The sequence below is a fragment of the Chaetomium strumarium genome (genome assembly GCF_033439665.1).
Source record: "Chaetomium strumarium strain CBS 333.67 chromosome Unknown B0T15scaffold_7, whole genome shotgun sequence".
Lineage (NCBI taxonomy): Eukaryota > Fungi > Ascomycota > Sordariomycetes > Sordariales > Chaetomiaceae > Chaetomium > Chaetomium strumarium.
The window spans coordinates 2,266,411-2,288,718 of NW_026944435.1; the positions used below are offsets into that span (position 1 = coordinate 2,266,411).

At 52.0% G+C, this 22,308-nt stretch overlaps 4 protein-coding genes across 4 annotated transcripts; 1 reads left to right on the forward strand and 3 right to left on the reverse strand.

Moving 5' to 3' along the window:
- Nucleotides 1-494: 494 nt before the first annotated feature.
- On the reverse strand, nt 495-2,248 carry B0T15DRAFT_403367 (uncharacterized protein; the record flags this gene model as incomplete). Its single annotated transcript, XM_062865201.1, has 3 exons — nt 495-542; nt 604-1,788; nt 1,997-2,248. 3 exons carry the CDS (start codon nt 2,246-2,248, stop codon nt 495-497), a joined length of 1,485 nt encoding a protein of 494 aa, XP_062718392.1.
- A 9,136-nt stretch (nt 2,249-11,384) lies between these two features.
- Nucleotides 11,385-12,939, reverse strand: B0T15DRAFT_543376 (kinase-like domain-containing protein). The gene is made up of 3 exons (XM_062869989.1): nt 12,871-12,939; nt 11,956-12,803; nt 11,385-11,886 (listed from the first exon to the last, which is right to left on the reverse strand). Exons 2-3 carry the CDS (start codon nt 12,798-12,800, stop codon nt 11,457-11,459), a joined length of 1,275 nt encoding a protein of 424 aa, XP_062718393.1. The 5' UTR covers nt 12,801-12,803; nt 12,871-12,939; the 3' UTR covers nt 11,385-11,456.
- Nucleotides 12,940-19,324: 6,385 nt separating this feature from the next.
- On the forward strand, nt 19,325-19,657 carry B0T15DRAFT_497070 (transcriptional activator of glycolytic enzymes-domain-containing protein; the record flags this gene model as incomplete). The annotated part of the gene is made up of 1 exon (XM_062867240.1): nt 19,325-19,657. One exon carries the CDS (start codon nt 19,325-19,327, stop codon nt 19,655-19,657), a length of 333 nt encoding a protein of 110 aa, XP_062718394.1.
- Nucleotides 19,658-20,051: 394 nt separating this feature from the next.
- On the reverse strand, nt 20,052-22,184 carry B0T15DRAFT_422787 (transferase family-domain-containing protein). The gene is made up of 2 exons (XM_062865577.1): nt 20,668-22,184; nt 20,052-20,604 (listed from the first exon to the last, which is right to left on the reverse strand). Exons 1-2 carry the CDS (start codon nt 21,731-21,733, stop codon nt 20,222-20,224), a joined length of 1,449 nt encoding a protein of 482 aa, XP_062718395.1. The 5' UTR covers nt 21,734-22,184; the 3' UTR covers nt 20,052-20,221.
- Between the last annotated feature and the right edge of the window lie 124 nt (nt 22,185-22,308).

A 22,308-nucleotide genomic window follows, 5' to 3' on the forward strand; every position in this document is an offset into this window, starting at 1 on the left:
AGGTACCTTGTACTCATATACCCTTCTTGGAGCTGGTGACTTATGTTTCGCCTCGGCCTTGTTACCGAGATATAAAAACAGATCGAGCCTGTCAGCCTGAGGGTTGGTGTTCATATTGTATTGGCTGTGTTCAAGACCGGAGTTTGTTGAAAACATCGTGTGGAGATCCCCTTTTGATTCACGACTAGAGATTCTCATATCAACTAGTTCGACCGAGTAGAGATGTGTAGGCAACAAGATCAGAAGACGAGATAAGCTCAATCCACGAACAGAAAACAGAGCCAATCATAAAGAAACCGACCTCCTCCACTTCCCCAACCCCCGTCTCAAACCGCGAGCAACTTGAGATAGCTAAACTATAATCGTGGTCTTAAAGGTGCAGCAAAAGTGGCGAGAGGCTGGACGGCCCGTCCGGGCACATCGTGCATAAACAAGCAGAGCAGGTTCCCAGTGCCATCAGTTCAGCACCGGATAGCTGCACCGAGAGTTGTCAACTAAACGACCTCTCGAGTGCCATCATCATAAACCTTAAGTGTGGGAGTCTGATTTCCATGTCAGCAATGGCCTGTACCGCCTCTAGGGTCCCATTTCCAGTAGACTTACGATATCCATGCCATGCATTTCGGCGAAACGGCAGTTGTTGCCAAAATAGCACGACGTCGGATTCGCGCAATGATGCCCGAGATTGCAGGACACCTCGGTGCAATGGTGGCCGGAGCTGCAAACCAAGTTTCGCGTCTTATGTCGCAGCACGAGCATCTCCGATGCGGTCAAGGGCTCTTTTCCGTGGTAAAAGTTGCAGTTGGGGCTCTTGCAGTTCTTCATTAGATACCATCTGTTGCAAAAGTTCCTGCCGTTGGCGTGCATCTTCTCCTCAAACGCCCTCACTGCATTAGGATCCGGCTTGGCCAGTGGCACATCTACGCGTTGATCGTTTTTGTTAAATGTGATGTAAGGACGAGAGGCGGTTGTCTTCTTATGGCTGGCAATGTTGATGGTAACGGGAGCGTTGCTCCGGCCGACTGTAGCGTAGCTGCTGGTTGAAGACTCGGGTTTAGTCGTTGCAAGCGACGCGTGAGGTACAGCATTTGGCGAGGCCGTCGGGGCGGGGCTCGGCAAGCTGGTGACCCCATTGCCGCCATGTGGGAGTGGAGGAGAGCTTCTGGAGCTTGTATAGAACGTCCCAGCAGTTGGCGGAGGCGCGAATCCCGGCGGCATGGCCGGCCTGGATGGCACAGGCTCGGACCGGAAGACCGATGGGAATGAGACGCGCTTGAACGACAGCTTTCGGAAATCCGCCGCCGGAGGAGTGGTCTCCAGGAGGCAGATCTTGTGGTTGTTGCGGAAGGATTCGAGGAAAGTGGCGTAGCCGTTGTCGTGACATCCGCCCAAGATGAGGCATCGGCACTGGATATTCCTCTCCATGACTTCAAAAAGCTTGCGGACTTTATGGTCGGCTTGCTCCTTGCCGTAGCCAACATCAGTAAAGGAGAAAAACGGCTGAGCACGGCAGAAGCCGCGACCAAACTTGGTCAAGGCGGCATAGTCGGTAATAGGAAGAGTGCCGGACGCATGGAGAGCCCTCGACAACCCATCGACGCTAAGGACGACGTGTACGAATATGATGTCGATGTTCGACAAGGCTGGGTTGTCGTGGAAGTAGGCCTTAAGTCGTTGATGTAACTCGTGGGCGGCTTCTCCGCCGCCCTCCTCCCCCCGGGCAATAAGATCTTCGCGGAAGACAGCGCCATCGCCATCGATAACAACAAAAGCAAAGGGAGATGATTCCTAGACAGATGGTTACTACAGGCGGTGATAATCGAGGATAAACCCGGAAGGGAATTCTCCGCAGGCAGGGGATGCGGAAGCACCCAGCTTGCTTGGAAGCAGACCGGGAAGCTGCGGGTCTCGGACCGCACCTTAGGGCGGCATCTTATGCATGGGTTTTGCAGAAAGCGCTAGGGTTAGGAAGTAACAAACAGAGACGGGGACGTACTGCAGCAGATCTAATAGCACTGAGCTCTCTCTCCTGCATGCGGTGCTCCTTTTCCCAAAGCACGGCGGTGCGTCTTTCCCGGTCGCATTCGGCACATTTGTCCTGGTAGCGTTTAAGGAGGTCCATGTAGCTCATGGCGAGCTCACGTTCGATGCGGTTTCGCTCATGGGCTAGGTTCTCCCATGCTTGGTAAGGCGGGATATAGGGCTGCGCGGGGTCGAAACCCTCCGATGGCCCGTCGTAACGGCTCATGTTGGAGATTCAGTTTAGTGGGGGAGACAGCGACAGATGGTGACGTTCTTGATGATCGATGGTGGTTAAAGATGGGAAGAGGGGCCCGAGCTCCAGGGGCGGGATAGTTCGGCAGCCTGAGCGTTTGTGTCCTGAGATTGGCAGGCACAAGGAACTGGAGTTCGCTACTTTTAGTTAACCGACTTAAGGCTGTCGAAAATGCTCTGGACAGCAAGCAAACGCAACACCGAGACAGGTGAGGACTCAAAAGGAGCTTTAACCAAGAACAGAAGAAGTTGAAGAGGGGCTGCGTTGTATCTTCAGCTGCGAGGGAAGGCACAGAATGCGAAACGCCGGGCCGGCTCATCTCAGTCACCGCCCAGCCACGTGATCATGTCGCGCATGTCCTGTCGCGGCGGGTAGGGTTAGTGCAGCCTTTCCCGTCTCACCACTGTCCAGCGGACCAGCGCAGGCTACCTTACCTAGAGGCCCAATAAATGACCCATTCTTAACATGTTCAGCCTAATATTTCGCTGTCCGTAGCGCGCGCATTCTGGACATGCAACCTTGGAGCGAAGCGAAACAATTTGCCGCCGATTCACTTTTCGAGGGCTCAAGTTTAGTCTCAGGTGCTCAGCCACAGCTTTTGGCGCTTGGCAGTTGTGTGCAGGTATCTATGGAGCACCACCCAACCCCGCACCCCTTTTAGCCAATCAGATACCATACACAACACTAGCGCCAGCTGGTCTAAGCCTAGAGGGAACTTTTTCGCGGCTTTTATCATCGAGCCTATACTCAATACGAACGCCACCTTTACCCTTACCTCAGTATTAAAAAAAGCTTAAATTTTAAAGATAGAGTTATTATAACCTTAATCATATAATATACCCTTTTTACCCCTATATCCAATCATTACGAGTCAGAAAGAACCAATGAGGATTGGGGAGATCAGGAACAATGCTAAGGACGATTGTTCCTGGGGAACAACGCCAAGGAACGTTGTTCCAGATGGAACAATGAGGACAACAATTGTTCCAAATGTTCCAAAGATCTAGGTACGGGATACCTAGGGGAGGAAGCAGTATATAGTTCTACTATTCTGCCACTCATTCAGATAGCTAGCTTCCTCAGTGAGCAATACAAGCAATAGGCTCTATCTATTGTGCAGACATTGCGGCAAGCATTGTTGTGAACCTTTTGGCTTCACCGAGACCTACAGTCCGACCAGCAGTTACCTTCGACCGGCGAACCCTTTCAGAGGCAGGACTGCCTGTGGTTTCGTCACAATTTAGAACAATGCTTCTTAGTGTTGTTCCTCCTAGTTCGTAATGATTAGATGCGGGCGCTGCCCGCTGGCTATGTAGGTCAGCCTCTACCGGCCTCTGCAGGTTAATTCATGACACCTTATTATGAGGGCCGTCGTTCAAGGCTAGGGTCAAGCCTCTGGTGGTAAACTGACTGCATTGCAAGAATATTGAACTTGCAGGAGGAAAGAAATCCTCGAGACTGCAAGGTAGGCTTTAAATACAGGATGCGAGTAGGTCTGAGCTTGCATGCATAATTGTGACGAAACCACAGGCAGTCCTGCCTCTGAAAGGGTTCGCCGGTCGAAGGTATCTGCTGGTCGGACTGTAGGTCTCGGTGAAGCCAAAAGGTTCACAACAATGCAAGTCGCAATGTCTGCACAGTAATGTAGGGCTGCCTTACTGCTTGTATTGCTCACTGGAGAACTCCCAGAGTCCTCTAGAACGAGTGACTATATACTGGCTATCTTGGGTGCTCTCATGTGCTCTATAGAGCTCCCTAGGGCTTAGTGTTCTGTTGACTCTATCAAGAGCTTCTGTTCCTTCATGCTGATTGGCTTAGCTCCCTAAGCTCTCGTCTGCTCTCTAGAGCACCTTAGAGCTCCTTCTTATTGGTCCTGAATGATTGGTTCGGGTGCGCCCTGCGCCACCCGGCGGGTTGTCCCACCTGCAGCTGTCCTGTTAGCTTAATTCGTGACAATAATGTAATGGAACATGCATAATGAATCATCACTTAGTTATGATGAATCATTATACATACAAATGATATCATCATCATGGTCGGTGCGTTCTGCTGTCACAATAGGTCTAGGGGATATATTTACTCGGTTAGAAATATTAGCCTCTTATAAAGTGATAACGTACATGATAAGCGAGCGACGCAGATAAGCGAGCGACGCACTTTCAGTGCGACGCGCCTCCTCTAAACTTTTCCACCAAATACCACCGCAACAAGCCATGCGTAGCCCCTCAAAAGAAGCCAGGCTTCTTTTAGCCCTCGAAGCTATCAAACAGAGCGAGAATCTCAGTATCCGGGCGGTAGCCAAGCTATACAACGTTCCAGAAGCAACGATTCGCCACCGGCGCAAGGGACGTGCTGCAAGACGCAATATTCTAGCCAACTCGCGTAAGCTCACGGATCTAGAAGAGAAGTCAATAGTTCAGTATATAACTGAGCTATCTACACGCGCATTCCCACCTAGATTAAGTGGTGTGGAAGATATGGCCAACCACCTACTATGCGAACGCGACGCGCCCCCTATCGGCAAACGCTGGGCTCACAACTTTGTCAAACGCCAGCCAGAGCTCCGTACGCGGTATACACGCAAGTACAACTACCAGAGGGCTAAATGCGAGGATCCACAGGTCATCAGCGAGTGGTTTGCACTTATATGGAATACTAGGGCTAAATATAGGATTGTCGATGACGATGTCTACAACTTTGATGAGACTAGGTTTATGATAGGTGTTATCTTCGCGGGTATAGTGGTTACAACCTCGGATGGGCGTGGCAAGGCAAAACTAGCTCAGCCTAGTAATCGGGAGTGGGCGACTGTGATCCAGGGAGTCAACGCCCTTGGCTGGGTTATCCCTCCGTTCATCATCCTAGCCGCACAGTACCACTAGAGTAACTGGTACTGGGAGTGCAACCTACCACTTACCTGGCGCATTGCAACCACCGATAATGGCTGGACTACCAATGCAGTAGGTCTGGATTGGATCAAGCACTTCGATTACCATACGGCACCTCGAACAAAAGGCATATACCGGTTGTTGATCCTCGACGGCCACGAGAGCCACCACTCAACCGAATTCAAGCTCTACTGCAAGGAGAACAACATCGTCACACTCTGCATACCTCCACACTCTTCCTATAGGCTCCAGCCTCTCGATGTTGGCTGCTTTGGGCCACTTAAGCAGGCATACGGTCGCCAGATCGAGGGCTTAATGCGCATGCATATCAACCACATCAGCAAGCTTGAGTTCCTCTGTGCCTTCCGAGAAGCCTTCTTTGCTTCTATAACAGAGAAGAACGTACAGGGTAGCTTTGCAGGGACTGGCCTTATGCCATACGACCCAGAGCGGGTGCTTTCTAAGCTAGATATAAAGCTTCGTACGCCAACACCCCCAACCTCACGGCCCAGCACTGCATAACCCTGGGTCTTCCAGACACCACATAACCCACGAGAAGCCGACGCACAGTCAACGCTCATCAAGACTCGCATTGCGAACCATCAAAATAGCTCCCCAACTTCAATGTTGGATGCTATAGACTAGCTTGCCAAGGGTACGATGGCTGTAATGCACCAGGTGGCCCTCCTTCGGTCAGAGGTCTCTTCGCTTCGCAAGGCCAATAAGGCACTAAGCAAGCGCCGGCGTGCCAAGAAAACACATATGCAGCTTGGAGGTTCACTTACTGTGCAAGATGCAAAGGATCTACTAGATCAGAACGCCGTAGGTGGGGAGGCAGTGCAGGAAACGCAGCCGGATGGTAGCGGTTCAGGGGGGGCTCGTACGAAGGTTCGATGCTGTAGGGTATGCGGCAGGCCTGGCCATAATGCTCGCACTTGCCAGGAGGCTGTAGAATCATCTGATTCATCTATTTCTGATGTAATTGTAGTTGGTTGCTAGCGTTGTTGTATTATAATTGAGGATAGTTGCTGTAGGGTGGTAGAAAGTGCGTCGCTCGCTTATCTGCGTCGCTCGCTTATCATGTACGTTAAACTATATAATAAGTAAATTCTTATATTATATTTAAGTATATTTAAATCTAATAAATAGCTAGGATTAAGAATAGTAATATATATATTCTCCTACTCCGCTATGCCTAGCTATTTACAAGGCGCGCCGGACCCTCTACTGCTATATACAAAAGAAAAACCGTACCATTCAGGCTGGGTAAAAACCTTCGTCGGAAGTAATAGGAAAGACATGGTTTCAGTGATACGCGCTGCTACAAGTAAGGAAAAAGGCCTTGGGAAGGCCTTAGGCCAACGGCTAGTAGGGTGCTAGCCTGGCTAAGCCGTAGCCACGGGTGTGGCTAGCTGGGCTCTCTAGCTTCCAGTTCCTCATCGAGGTTCCAAGCGAGCCTATATTCCCCTAGCCGGCCCGAGTCCATTAGCCAACCCAGTACCTTCTTCAGAAGTCTTCGGTTCCGGTAGCCTAGGCCCTGTAAAACAAGGCTAAGGTCCCGGTAGGTGCGTATTAGTTGCCTAGGCCAAGTTCTTGGTATAGGTGGTATAGAGCACCAGATTACAAGATGCTCTACTGTCTCTCTGGCTTCTCCGCATTCGCAATAGGGGGTAGGCTGGTTACGGGCCTTTTGTTTGAAAAGGAAGTCCCGTAGGCCTATAGCCCCTGTACGAGCCTGTACTAGTAGGCCTTAAAGTCTTTAGATTATCACTCTACAAACGTGCTACCTAAGCGTAATCGCGAAGATCCGCCTTATAGAGGTAATCTAATCAGAGAGACAAGGCCAAACCTCTCTACTGGACCAAGCATAATAATACTAGGCTATAGAACTCCAAGGTTTGCACCTTAAGCCCTCTACAAGAGGCATAATACTTCCTCCCTCTTAGATGACCGACACGTACGTCCGTCCTCTCCGGCCGGCTATACTACTCCTTCAGAGCTATAAGTTCCTTATAGCAGCGACACCATACATTTGATCCCCAGCTATAATACTCTCTAGTACGTCCTATCGGCGGTTTCCTCCTCTATCGTACGCCTCTGGCTAAAGAAGCACGCTCCCTGCTGCGTACGATATTCCTACGGGTCCCTCGCCAAGGGAATAGCTATGTCTCTCCTATAGCCTAGGTACAAGCCAGGGCTATATCTCCGTCATCCTCCTCTCGGTCTAGTATAGCCGCCACGGCCCACCTTCCACCAGGCGCAACCCTGACTTCTAGCTTCCTATTGCCTTGCTAGGTCTCCCTTATAAGGCCGACCGTGTCTTGTAATAGGCCGTTATACAAGCTGCTACGCCGGCGTAGCTCGCTCGGTCGCTCTGCTATTAACCTGCCCTGATCCACCTGCTTCGCCTCCTATCCTCAGATCCAACTATAGTATTGCAAAGGGCAAAGTACCTCGTAAAAGGGCCTGGCCGCCCGTGTTGCCTCCCTTAACAAGCCCGTATTCCCTCTCTCTCCTGCTCTTATAGTTAGTTGTACGATCGGTTGGCGATACCGGCTTTCGCTCTATATCCTCGTCGCTATATAACTAGCCCTCTAGCGTTCGTCGCAGGCGCCCTTAGAACCGGGCAGAGCCGGGGGTGCCCTATCTCTTCTTCAAAACGTTGAAAGAGTCGGGTGGTTTTCATACCTAGTATCCCCCTAGTCTTATAAACTTATTGTAGGTAGATTATCGTAGTTGTCGTCAATGGTGGTCGTTATATAGGGTAGTGCGGGATTTTCGGTATACTCGAAAATCCTCACTTTCTTATTGCGAAAACCAACAATCTGACAGCCACATGGCCGCATAGAAGCTGCGTGTCGCTACAACCCCTTGGAATCGAAAGAACAGATCACAAAGGACCTAATTCCCGATTTTTGCGATGCCCGGCCGCCTGTGTAGGCGGCCCCCGATGTTTGTTCACTAGGAAGGGTAAGAATAGTAATAGTTATTACTATTAAACTTGTTATTACTATTTATAATTATCTAGTATAGATGATTAGATACTAATAGCTAGTATAATAAAGGTGCTACTCTTTAAATACTACTAGAAGAGGTATATAACAGTGGAACGCACCGACTATAATGATATCATTTATATGTATAATAATTCATCATACCAAGTGATGATTCATTATGCATATTCCATTACATCATGCATGCAAGCTCAGACCTACTCGCATCCTATATTTAAAGCTTACCTTGCAGTCTCAAGGATTTCTTTCCTCCTGCAAGTTCAATATTCTTGCAATGCAGTCAGTTTATCACCAGAGGCTTGACCCTAGCCTTAAACGACGGCCCTCATAACACCTGTCTAAGAATTATATTACTCTAGAGATATAGTTCTATAATCTTAGAAATAAAGTTACTTTGTTTTAGAGCAAAACTGTCACGAATTAAGCCAACAGGACAGCTGCAGGTGGGACAACCCGGTAGGTGGCGCAGGACGCACCCGAACCAATCATTTAGGACCAATGAGAAAGAGCTCTAGGGAGCTCTAGAGAGCGGACGAGAGCTCAAGGAACTAAGCCAATCAGCATAAAGGGATGAAAGCTCTCGATGGAGTCAACAGAGCATCAAGCTCTAAGATGCTCTATAGAGCATATGAGAGCACCCAAGGATAGACAGTATATAGTCACTTGTTCTGGAGGACTCTGAGAGTTCTCCAGTGAGCAATTCAAGCAGTAGCCTTTATCTACTGTACACATATTGCGACTTGCATTGTTGTGAACCTTTTAGCTTTACCGAGACCTATAGTCCGACTAGCAGATACCTTCGACCGGCGAACCCTTTCAGAGGCAGGACTGCCTGTGGTTTCGTCACACTGTACCACTACCATCCGGCTGCGTTTCTTATACTACCTCCCTAACCACAGCCTTCTGGTCCAGTAGATCCTTTGCATCTTACACTGTAAGTGATCTTCTAAGCTATACGCGTATTTTTTTGGCTCTCCGGCGCTTGCTTAGTGCCTCGTTGGCCTTGCGGAGTGTCACGAATTAACCAACGGCAGGCTGCAGGGCAGACGGCTGTATATAGGGACGCGGGGGCGTCCCGAGCCAATCATTTAGACAACTAGGCGGACTAGTCAGGGACAGGCAAAGGTGCTAAGGTACCAATGTCGCTGAGCACTCTATAGGATGTAAGCGATCAGAGTGATTAGGGGTATATCACGATGAGCACCTAGGTGCTTATCCGAATCGAAGCACTGAGCGCCTAAGAAGATAGCTAGTATATAGTCACTCGTTCTGGAGGACTCTGGGAGTTCTCCAGTGAGCAATTCAAGCAGTAGCCTTTATCTACTGTGCAGACATTGCGACTTGCATTGTTGTGAACCCTTTGGCTTCACCGAGACCTACAGTCCGACCAGCAAATACCTTCGACCGGCGAACCCTTTCAGAGGCAGAACTGCCTATGGTTTCGTCACATGGAGCGAAGAGACCTCTGACCAAAGGAGGGCCACCTGGTGCATCATAGCTATTGTACCCTTAGTAAGTTGATTCACAGCACCTAATATTGAAGTTGGAGAGCTGTTTTAATGGTTGGCAATGCGAGTCTTGATAAGCGTTGACTGTGACTCGGCTTCTCGAGGGTTGTATGGTGTCTGGAAGACCCAAGATTGTGCAGTGCCCGGCCGTGAGGTTAGGGGTGTTGGTATACGAAGCTTGATATCTAGCTTCGAAAGCACCCTCTCTAGATCGTACGGTATAAGGCCAGCCCCTGCAAAACCGCCCTGGATATTCCTCTTGGTGATAGAGGTAAAGAAGGCTACGCGAAAGGCACAAAGGAACTCGAGCTTGCTGACGTGGTTGATATACGTACGTATTAAGTCCTCGATCTAGCGACCATACGCCTGCTTCAATGGCCTAAAGCAGCCAATATCAGGTGGCTGGAGGAGGTAGGAGGAATGTAGAGGCATGTAGAGTGTGATACTGTTGTTCTGCTGGCAATAGAGCTCGAACTCGGTCGAGTGGTGGCTTTCATGGCCATCGAAGATCAATAACCAGTATTTGCCCTTTATCCAAAGCGCTATATGGTAGTCGAAGTGCTTGATCCAATTAAGGCCAACTGCATTGGTAGTCCAGCCATTCTCGGTAGTTGCAATGCGCCAGTCAGCTAGGAGGTTGTACTCAGTATACCAGTTGGCGAGGTAGTATTGCGCGGCTAAGATAATGAACGGAGGGATAGCCCAGCTAAGGGCATTGACGCCTTGGATTACAGTCGCCTATTCGTAGTTGCCAGGCTAGGCTAGCTTCGCCTTGCTATGGCCATCCGAGGTTATAACCACTATGCCTGGGAAGATAATGCCTATTATAAACCTAGTCTTATCGAAGTTATAGATATCGTCATCTATAATGCTATACTTGGCCTTAACGTTCCACACAAGGGCAAACCATTCGCCAATAACCTTCGGATCCTCGCACTTGGCCCTCTGGTAGTCGTATCTACACGTATAATACGTCCGGAGCTCTAGCTGGCGTTTGGCAAAGTTATACGCCTAGAGCTTGCTGACAGGGGGCGCGTCGCGTACATATAGCAGTTAGTTAGCTATATCTTCTATACCACGTAGTCTCAGCGGAAAAGCTCGCTCAGATAGCTCAATTATATACTGAACAAGAGCCTTCTCTTCGGAATCGGTGAGCCGGCGCGAGTTGGGCGTAGTGTCGCGTCGTATAGGCCGGCCCGCTAGTCGGTCTTGCAAGGTTGTTCGTCGAACGTCGTAGTACTTCGCTGCAGCCCTTATGCTTAGTTTTTGGTCTTTTTGTATCGCTTCGAGGGCTAGGTTTATCCTAGCCTCGTACGAAGAAGAAGACATGTTAGGTTGTAAAGAAAATCTGGTTTTAAGCGCGGAAGTGACGCGTCGCGGGTAAAGTGGCCGGCTCGCTTATATGGCCGGCTCGCTTATATGGCCGGCTCGCTTATATAGCCGGCTCGCTTATAAGATACGTTATGCGATGTAAAGGGTTGGGTTTAGCTCTTCCCGACATTTTGTGTCCTTCTCTCAACCCTTTTCAATATGCATCACTCTGTAAAGACTGCTGCTCTGTATTTTCTTTGTAATTTTATCTTGTTTTATCTTTTTTTCTTAGAGTATGATATCTTCGTCTCCCTCCAACTAGCACTCCATCCCCGCACCCCACCCCCCCGACATTAGTCTCCTGAACAAAACAACCATCCCCAGCCAGCCCGTCTCCGTCCCTGCCGCCTAACCTAGGAGTTAGGAATCTTCCTTGTTTGCTGCAAAGCGGCAGTGCATTTTACCTCCGGTAGCGGTCGTAGCCATCGTAATCCCGGGATGACCCACCGCCCCCGGTTCGGGTAGATTGGCCTTGTGCTACTCTCCTTGAGGCATCCTCCGGTCGACGCGCCGCGGGTCTCGTGCCTTGCTGCTGCGAAGTACCCCCATAATAGGGCGTATTGCCCGCGTTTCGGGTGTTTCTGTCGTCCGCCACACGCAGCCGGCCCATGGCTTCCGTGACGCCGCCAGTACCGCCACGAGCACCACCACCGCCGCCACGAGCAGCCGCTCTCCTGGCATCGTCGCGCTTCCTCTCCACCTCTACCTGCGCCATTTCCGCGGCGATCAGTCGCTTGTGCTCGGCACTCATTCCTCCGCCGCCGCCGCCGCCGCGACTCGATGATGCGACTGGCCTGCTGCTGCCCTGCGCCGCTGGTGCCGATCTCTCACTGGACATGGGGTACATTATGTGTCAGTGATGAAAAGCTGTCTGACAATGGCGGGGTTGGTTTGCTTACCTGGCCTTCCACGCTGTATACAACTTGGCGATGCTGGCCATCTCGGCCTTCTGGATCTCCTGCAGCTTACTCGCGGCCTCAATTGCTATTGGACGCCGCTCCCAGTCCTCTTGTGTACAGCCTAGGTACAGCCTCTGCAGATCAGATGAATATGTCTTAGGAAGATTGCCCCGTTCGGAATGGTGCTTGAGGAAGCGCATTGTGGACAGCATATAGATGCACAACCCAAAGCTGAAGACATCAGCCCACGGCGACTGGTCGTTATTGCCCTCTACCATTTCGGGCGCGTTGTAGGCGGCGCTGAACCCGCCCATCTTGGTTGCTATTCCGTGGTTTGCGGCGGGCGCCGCATGGTCGTGCGCCAGGCCGAAGTCGGTTAGCACGGCCAGCCGCGGTTCGCGCAGAATGTTATACGCCTCGACTAAGTCGTCCCTGTGGGCACTGCTAGGGCGTCCCTTCCTCTCCAATTCCCATAGCGCTTTGTTCATCCCTGGCGTGATCTTCTTGGTTAGCAGTATGTTGTCTGGCTTAAGGTCGCGATGCTGAAGTTTCCTTCCGTGGATCTCGGCCAACCCGAGGGCCGTCTGGTAGGCTATAGTGGTAAGGAGCAGTGGATGCATGACATCGCCGTTGGATACGATCTTGCCGCCCAAGTTCCAGGTGTCGCCGCCCGGAAGGAGCTCCATATAGATATATGCAGTACCGTCCCTTGCATTATACGCGGCGTCGTAGATCATGGCCACGTTCCGTGCGCCCCGGCATGCCTTGTACCAGATACCAAGCTCCCGCTGCTGGTATACTCTCATAATAGGGTCGTGGTGGGCCTGAACGATCTTGCAGGCCATCAACTTGGTGTCCAAGAACGTCAGTATTCAGGTTCCCGCTGTCCAGTGCTGCTCGAAGCGGATGCCATACCGTTCCAGTGGCCAGCTCTTCCGCCTCGTAAACAGCGCCGAAGCCTCCTTGGCCCAGCTTCCTACCCAGCCTGTAACGGTCATCGTGGCCGGAGATTTGTCTAACCTTGAGACTGGGTTCTCTGCTGCTCATTGTAGCGTGTGCGAAGTACCTAGCCGGGCCTGGCTAAATGTTCACGGCGATTGCAGGGAATTGATAAAAGACTAGAATTGAACGTGAAATGATAGGATGAGCAGTGCCAGCACTGCTGCGAAAGAAAACGGAATATGGATGAAGCGGAAATAAGTCGAACACCGGTTAAACGAAGAGGAAGTGTCTGGCCAGATGGAAGTGCTGAATGAGCGCTCCCGAGTGCCCTTTATACCCCTCTGCGTATGCACACTGCTGAGATGCTGGCCAAATTGAAAAAGCTGTAAGTCTTGAGAATCGGTCGGCCAAACCCATGTACATACTGTAGACATTGCGGATTGCAGTGTTATGGACCTCTTGGCTTCACCGAGACCTATAGTCCGACCAGACTACCTTCGACCGGCGAACCCTTTCAGGGGCAGGACTGCCGAGGTTTCGTCACACTATTATCTAAATATAATAATTCTTGTCTGCGTTCAATGGTTGTTGAGATATCCTCTGTTAAAGATATAAGTAGAAAATGTAGGTGGCTGGGTTTAGTAGGTTGTATGGAACCGTTTGACCCCTCACTGTAGCAGGCCGGGATGCTACGGCCTCGCACTTATTACACTAGAGTACATAGGTACCTACTAAAGGTTGCACAGATCATGAAGCCGTAGAACGAGTGTAATGGCCTAGGAGAAAAAAAGAACAAGAAAAGGTCAGATGACTCCATCAAATTGGAATCAAGGACGTCTCGTGTGATCCAAGATGACATGTTCACCAAGAGTTACGGATAGAGTCAGTACTTACATACCCTACGCGGCTGTGCCGCTCCCGGCGCTCCGGCCTCTTCGGTGGGTCTCTCGCCGCACCCCCAATCCTGCCCACCCCGGACGACTCTGAAAAGTCCGAGACAAGTGCTCGATCGGTCCTTCGCGTCCGAGGACCCGGATTCGTCTCCACCACTCGCCCGGGGCGGTCAGAAACACGTGCAAGAAGTCTCAAGATGAAGCCGGTGACCGTCCCTCAAGCCCAGCGCTGAAATAGTGGGGGTTTTAGTTCCACACGCTGTCTCAGTACAGTGCGACGTGCCATAGAAAAGCATCGGATGTTCAGAAGCAACCTTAACGCCGGTTGCCAAGGTAAAGTAAGGTACCGGATCTGCGGTTGGGGCGCACAAGCTATGGAGGTTGAGATTTCCCGGAAGATATCAAGCTCAAGTACCTAGTGATCGTAAGAGGTACCTATCTAGTTAATAACTAGTAATGCAAACCTGCAGACGAGTATAGTACTATAGGCCTCTTGTTTAGCTACAATGGCCAATGATAACCTGAACACGTCCCGTTTCGACGAGACATTTCCTATCGCTTGCCATCTCACCTAGGCAGTGTCATTAGCTATAGGTACCTAAATAACGCATCGACCAGCGAAAGTAGCCCAAGCCGGCTGTCCTATCCGAACTCAAGTATCGAGTATCGACGATCTTTGCACGGTCCCTGCTATCTCCTCTCTCCAAAACGGCTCTCAAACCTCCTTTTCATAAATACTTAAAGGGGAAGGAGAAAAGAAGACTCCGGGCCATTCCTACCTGCAGATAACACTGAACCTTTACGGTTGTGGTGTGGAAACTAGAAAGTACGACTAGAGAGTGGAGCTGGTCTTAGAAGCGTGTAGAGTTAGAGCCCTCTAGGCACTGGGCAATTCATCCTTCCGACCATTTACATGACGCTTCTTTGCCTGACACCATAATCAATTTGGCTCTGGGCTGGTGCCCTGTCGTATCAGTCAGTCAATTCCATGTTATCGTGGTCCCAATCGTCAATTGGCCCTGTCCCTATCTTCTTCTGTTTTCTGGCCTATCTGTCGCCCGACTTCAACCCTTTTAGCAGCGTTTGCCGGGTTGCAGATGGCGTTTTTGGAGGTGCAGAGAGTAGAGTCTTGGAGACCGTCGATCAAAAATAGACAGACATCGTCAACTTATACACGGCGGTTTTGGTATCAACTTAACATGCCGGCTCGAGATACTTCGAGAAGTCGAAGGGTTTGGCAGGACACGGGATACGGCCCGCCGCATGCAGCTGCAGTGATATAAAGCCAAGAGATCAGCTACTGGTTGGTGCTGTTTATTGGCGGCATAGATTTGGTCTAGCTATTGCCAGGCCTTGGGAGCGGTTATAGTGATATAAGAGTGTTATCACCATATACGGTCGATGCGAGATGCCTTTAATGACGTCTCCCTGCACGCTCAAGTCACGACTCACCTACTATATAGACGTATGGACCCAAGACCCATATGTCTACTAAGGCTTCTTACCACCCTTATACTAGCTGCTTGTGACGGTGGAACCCACCGTACCATGGCACAGGCCATTGCTTAGTCATATGCCCGGCTTCCGGTGCATGCATGCATGATTGGTCAACCTGGTTGGTGCCCCACCTTCCACATCTGGGCACATGCCCCACATCCTGTATCTAGACTTCTTCGCACCTTGCAGCCTTCGAGGATTCCTTTCTTCCTGCAAGTTCAATATTCTTGCAATACAGTCAGTTGCCCACCAGAGCCTTGAGCCTGGCCTGCGACGACAGTCACCGTGACATTATACTATTATATTAAGCTAAGTAATACGTTATAAGTAGGAAGAATAATGTGACGAAACCACAGGCAGTCCTGCCTCTGAAAGGATTCGCCGGTCGAAGGTACTGCTGGTCGGACTGTAGGTCTCGGTGAAGCCAAAGGGTTCACAACAATGCAAGTCGCAATGTCTGCACAGTAGGTAAAGGCTACTGCTTGAATTGCTCACTGAGGAAGCTAGCTATCTGAATGAGCGACAGAATGGTAGGACTATATACAGCTTCCTCCCCTAGGTATCCCCATACCTAGATGTCTGGAACATTTGGAACAATTGTTGTTCTCGTTGTTCCATCTGGAACAACGTTTCTTGGCGTTGTTCCTTGGGAACAATCGTTCTTGGTATTGTTCCCAATCTCCCCAATCCTCATTGGTCCTTTCTGGCTTGTAATGATTGGACACGGGCGCCGCCCGTCGACCATGCAGGTCGGCCCCCACCGGCCTCTGCAGGTTAGTTCATGACAAATAAGTATGTAGAAAGATGAGAGAAAGGGAAATTCTAGAGTTTAAGCGGGAAGGAGGAAGGCCACGATAGTATAGCGAGCTTAGCTAGCACTAGAACCTCTTTGAAGGTTGAATAACTATAGTTAGTTCGTGTCCCCGAACAGGGGACGGGATCCTAGCGTCGAAGATGCACCGCCATCGCGAATGCGCAGGCCGCGCGCTGGAGGACTTTGATAGGTGTGAACGAAGTAGAATGGGCGACGACTTCCGGCCTCCGTCGCCGGCGCCGTTTGGAGCCGTTACGGAGGCAGCCCCGGTTCGGGAACGCGAACGCGTTCTCGACCGGCAGAACTTCGGGCGAGTGCTGGCCCTGGGCCTGCTGAGTCATCAATTGCTGGCGTGGGAAAGGCGAGATTTTGCTGTGATGTGAATCTAATGTCGCCTTGTTATGAACGTAAGTTTTCACCAACACGTTTCAAACCCTGCTCTTAGCCAATCAAACGCGTTTGTGACCCCCCTGTATACGTCTTGGCTAATAGCCACGTTCGTGTTCATGGTGTGTGTCGAAGGATGCCGGCCCTATAGGCCACCGTTCTCGACCAGCCCAAACTCGACGGCTGCATTATAGGCGACCTGCCGGTCTCGTCGGCCCAATAGCAGCCGTTCCATGGTATACCAGTAGTGAGGTTACTGCATAAGGAGCGAGAACATAGCGACGTGGACTCAGCGACCTCGCATGCTCGCGCTACGAGTACCAGCCCCGGCGCTTGTTAATCTGAGCGAGCTGGTTAACGTCGAACTTGGACGCGGGTGTGGCCCCTACGCCCTGACCCAGCCGACCCTGATGCTCGTCGTGGAAGGAGAGCCTCGACCATACAATAGAGCCACGTAAGCGAGGAGCAGACTGGCAACGAATATACGCGCTGCCTCTCAAGGTTCACGATCACTTGCGGCGCCGACATCCCCTGAAGGCGGATTGCCGGTCCACGTCGCACACTGGAGATGAGCGTGGGAACCGACCTAAACCGGCGCAGTCCTGGACCAGCACGGCTATGGAGCAGTAACAAGGCAGACCGCAGCTTGCTGGGATGCCCGTTCCCGAGTCAGGGGGGTCGGTAGGGGATCTGAATCGCGTTCCAACTGATGCGCCACTCTAGAACGCACCACTCATGGACTTCCCGGAATACCCACCCAAGGGGCTGTTCAGGCGGACTGGCTATTGCAGCACGTTTCGACCTCGAGCTTCTCCAGTTCGACACAGTCAACGCTGTCGTCAACGCGGAACTCGACGAGGATGTCTTCATGCGCATGCCACCGGGGCACACACGCGCGGGATGGATCCTGAAGCTCAACAAAGCGCTCTACGGACTCCGCTGGTCGCCGCTTCTCTGGCCACGAGAATTCACACAGGCGCTCAAGGCGCTGGGGTATTCTCCTGTGCCTCACGAGCCCTGCGCATACACCAGGAACGGCATCATCATCATCTTCTATGTCGACGACATCGTCATCACCTCCAGAAACGCGAAACACAAGGAAGCGCTCGAGACCGTGGACCAGCTGCGGCAGCGGTACCAGCTGACAGGCGGAGGCGCCCTGCAATGGTTCTTGGGCATTGAAATCCTCAGAGACCGCCAGAAGCGTCTGATCTGGCTCTCGCAGTCATCGTACATTGAGAAAATTGTAGCATTGGCGCGGTCAACACCATCGGCACAATCACCAATGGCGAAAGAAGAACTCTTGCCATTCGACGGCATCGCCACTACGCACGAGATCACAACGTATCTTCGAAAAATCGGCTCATTGCTCTACGCCGCCGTCATCACGCGCCCGGACATCTCATTTGCCACTTCACGGCTCGCACGCTTCACTACAAACCCTAGGCCAGAACATCAGAAGGCCGCAGACCGAGTGCTTCGCTACCTGGGCCGGACCAGCACGCTTGCCCTCCAGTTGGGGGGTGCAGATGACCTGCGCATCGCCAGTGACGCGTCACACGCTGACAACTCACTCGACCGCAAGAGCAGTCATGGATTTGCAATCAAGTTCTTCGGTGGTTTGATCGCATGGCGCGCTAACAAGCAGGACACAGTGACCACCTCAACCACAGAAGCAGAACTCCTCGCACTCTCACAAGCAGCCAAGGAAGGCCTCTACATCAATCGCATGATCCGAGAGCTAGGCATCAAACTCGACACGCCGCGTATCACCATTGAGTGCGACAACAAGCAGACGATCCGACTTGTGACGGAGGAGCTCGTCAGGTTGAAGACGAGCCTACGGCACGTGGACATCCACAGCCACTGGTTACGGCAGGAGTACACGCGCCAGAAGATTGACGTGGTGTACACCGAGAGCGCCAAGATGATGGCCGACGGGCTCACAAAGGCGCTTGTGCAAGGATAATTTGAGAGCTTCCAAGAGCATATGGGGCTTGTGGACGTGCGAGAACAGCTCGCAGAGCGCAGAAAGAAGGAAGACAATGCCACTTGAATCTGTTCAGAAGGATGGAACGGCCAGTCTCCCCCTCGCGGGCTCAACTGGGGGTGGGTGTGTTGGAAGTTGTGGCATATGGGACTGAAGTTCATGCATGGCTGCCCGGAGTGGGGGTCACGCAGCCCAACATGAGGGGCTGGACAACGAGCAATTTGAAAGGGATCCAGCGATGCCCACGACGGTGGGAGGAACAGAACAGAACGATCATTGCTCTCAATGGACTCAATTTCAGGGTGCTTCCGAGGACTCAAACCGTCACTGTTGGAAGCTCCCGTCTGTGTGATAACCGTGGAACCTTGGCTGTTGGCTTTCCAATAGGTAGATAGATGTAGAACCCTGTTACCACTGATAACCACCCTACCGCCCACAACGCCCGCCATGGCTTCGTCTTCCGTCTCCGTCGCTTACCCCATGCCTCCGGTACCAAACAAGCGAGACCAGGGCACGATTGGTGCAGATCTCATTGTCACGTATTACACCGACCTGGCCTAGTGCGAGATCCTCCCGGCTGGCTCGCGGTACACTACTTCAGGTAGCTTCAAAGCGGGACTTTCCTTCCTTTCGTCCAACCTGCATTCATCCACGACCTCTATCCGCGTCTCCTCACCACTAGGGACGAGGAAAGCTCTGGCCTTCCTTTAGTTCTCTCCATGTTCAACGCCGAAGTGAGGAAAGCGACTTTGGAGGAGGACTGGGAGGGGAAATGGAGCGGCTCTATCGCCAGCACCGGCTATGGTTGCCGGGGTCTCGAGTCCTGCGGTACTCGGGGCGCCAGCCATGACGGTCACGTCACAAGGCCCGCCGCAGATTCGGTTCCCACGCACGCTCCGTACTGTCGGGGACCTTTATCAGCTCTGGCGCCGCGGGTTTGCTATGATGCCCGCTATTGATCAGTTAGAGAAGCAGTGGGGCTCACAATGGCGCCTACGTAACGAGAGACAGCTCTTCTCCATGCGGAAGGTCGTGGTGGACGAGGTCGTACGGCTCGCCGGCGCTAGGGGGTGGCCGGAGGAGGACGCGGTTCAGGAGGTCGGGAAGCAGCGCGTTGAGGGCGGGAACCTCTCTCTAGATGCATTGGCAAAGCACCTAAAAGCGACCCGGAAGTTGTAGGAGGCTGTCTTTTTTTTTACTGAAGATACTCTAGTTAATCCGCCTCGCTACGTGCAGTGTATATATATGCCCCTTGAAGCCCACTAAAATTTAGTGGGGATAGGCTGCCCGATAGTGCCCTGCCCCCTGAAATGCCGTCCAGAAACCATTGATCGTGAATTTCTCGGCAACCATAGCGATGCACAACTCATGAATCTCTGATTGCGCGATGGCTCTAGACTCTATATACACCGCTACCTACTCTTTTGTCTTTTTATGGCCGGCGATTCTTTTTCCGGGCGGCCGCCAGGCCGCCCTGTACCGTAAAAGTGTTATTTCAGGGCGGGGCCGTCACCTGCGGGTCATCCCGCGGATCACCCACCAAAACTGCCCTCAGATAACCACACGTTATTCAAATAACTCAAGTTTCGCTGAGAGAATTGACTTGATTGAGTTGCGATGAGCGCTGTTGTTTATATCTGCTGTCTTGTGGAATGTTCAACGGCTGCCTCGGCTTAATCCCGCTCTTCGTACCTCATGCTCAGCCAATCGCAGCATCGAGCTAGTATCCCTTCCGGCCGGTATTCAAGCAAGAAGATCTCTCCATAACACCTCCCTGTTAAGCGCCGCCATATCCTCCGGATGCATCGCCACAACAACTTCAATGCATTCCTTCCTCCCTATCTCCGCATGTGCTAACTCCCTTTTCCGCGGCAGAACGATCACAAACCCGTCCACCTCCATCTGCGGCACCCTCATAAACCGCGGCTTCCCAATGCCCTGCCCAAAATCAGCCTCATACAACCCCATATTCATCCAGCTCGTGAGCATCAAATCCGGCCCGTCAAAGCTGTTCCACCCCGGCATGATCTTCTCCACGTCCGGCGCCCGCCCGATCAGCTCCATCACCTCAGCGACGTAAACGGGCGTAACTCGCTTGATGGCATCGCCAATGGCCTCGACTACCACTGCGAGGGCAGACCACCTGTTATCATCATCATCGTCATCATCATCATCATCATCACGGTCACGCTCTGCCCTCTCCCCAGTAGCAACTGATGATGATGATGCCCGCTCCAGGTGCGAAACAGACGCCCCGGCCAGCCCGTAGAGAGTCACGTTCCCCAGGAACGGCCGCTCCGAGAGTTCAGAAGTACGATCCAACTTTGTCCGCCCGTTGATCGCGAAGCCGAGTTTAGAGCTGGCTGCTGCTCCTGCTCCGAACCCTTCTTGGCCACGCCTTGCTGCGCGGACGCGGGTGATGCATGACCAGATGGCTGCGCAGAGGATGCTGTTGGTTGTTATCCACTTTGCCTCAAGCGGTGTTTTGAGAGCTCGAAGGGCTGTTTTGGCTCTGTCCAATTTGAAGGTGTCAAAAGTGAAGAGTTTTGAGGTGCCCTTGGGCGACGGGAGGGGTGGTGCTGGCGTGGCGTCGGATAGGAGGGCGAACTCGGGATGTCGGGCGAGGAGATCGTGGAAGAGAGTGGGCCGTGTTTGCGTGGCATGTCCAGTGGCTAGGCGCAGCAAGATATCGCGACGAAGCGGCTCGTCGGGATCAGGGGCTGGGGTTGCTGCGTCGATGGCATCGGAGCGCGTGCAGGCCGCCCAGAAGCGGATGAGCTCGACCACGCCGGTGCCGTCCATCACGCTGTGATGGACCGAGAGGCCCACAACCAGGCCGCCGTCTAGGAGCGTGTAGTTGGCTGCGAAGACGGGTTCGCCAGAGTCGGAGCGGACATTTGACAGTCGCAGAAGGGGGGAGAGACAGGGGGGAAAGTAGTGCAGCGGCACGCCCTCGGTCTTGAGTTTCGTGAAGCTTGTTCCGGAGAGAATCAGTCCGTTGGTTGGCACCTCATGCAGCTCTACGTCCTTGGCGGTCGGAGACCATCGTAGTCCCACTCGGCCACCGTCTGTTGAGAAGACGCGGCCTTTGAGGTTCGGAAGACGTCGATTGAGTCTCTTGAGGCCGGCCTTAAGGCTGTCAACCGCGCCGCTTGGGTCAGAGGTCTCAAAGACAAGAAAGAGGGTTATGTATATCCTGGGCATATATTGGTCCAGAAGAGAGAGCTCCGCGGTTCGAAGCGTTGAGGTAGGCATCTTGGCGTTCTCTGAATTCCAAAAACACAAGGGGTCGGTCCAGAGGGAATACGAATGGAATTTCCAGGCTGCCAGGAGTTGATGCAGGTGAACTGCTTTGGCTCTTTTGAAGGAGCGAAACTCGATAATAACGTTAATCCGTATGGTCGGCTGTTCAGCGAGTACGTCATTGGCCGGTCGACTTGCAGCTTCCTGTAGAGGTGCCAACCCAAAACGGACGTCCGTTGGGAAGGTATATACCCCATCTACAACACGTTATCGTTCTTTCATCTGTTTAATGATTTGGCACTGCGCACGCTCACGGCTGTTTGTGGAATACATGAGCTCACTCTACTGTCAACCAGCGCTCTCAACAATTGCGTTGAATTGTGTTGAATTGCGTTGTGTTGAATTGTGCCTGGAGGAATTACGAAGTAAGTTCCGAAAGGTTCTTCATCGGTGGCTTTGTGTTGCGAGGGACGCGCTGAGCAACTGAGAACAACGACGTGATGATATTCGATGTCTGTCTGTCTGTTTTTTATTAACGCCCGGCGGGTTAACCGAAAGGGCAACTATTACAGTCTGACTACTGTAGT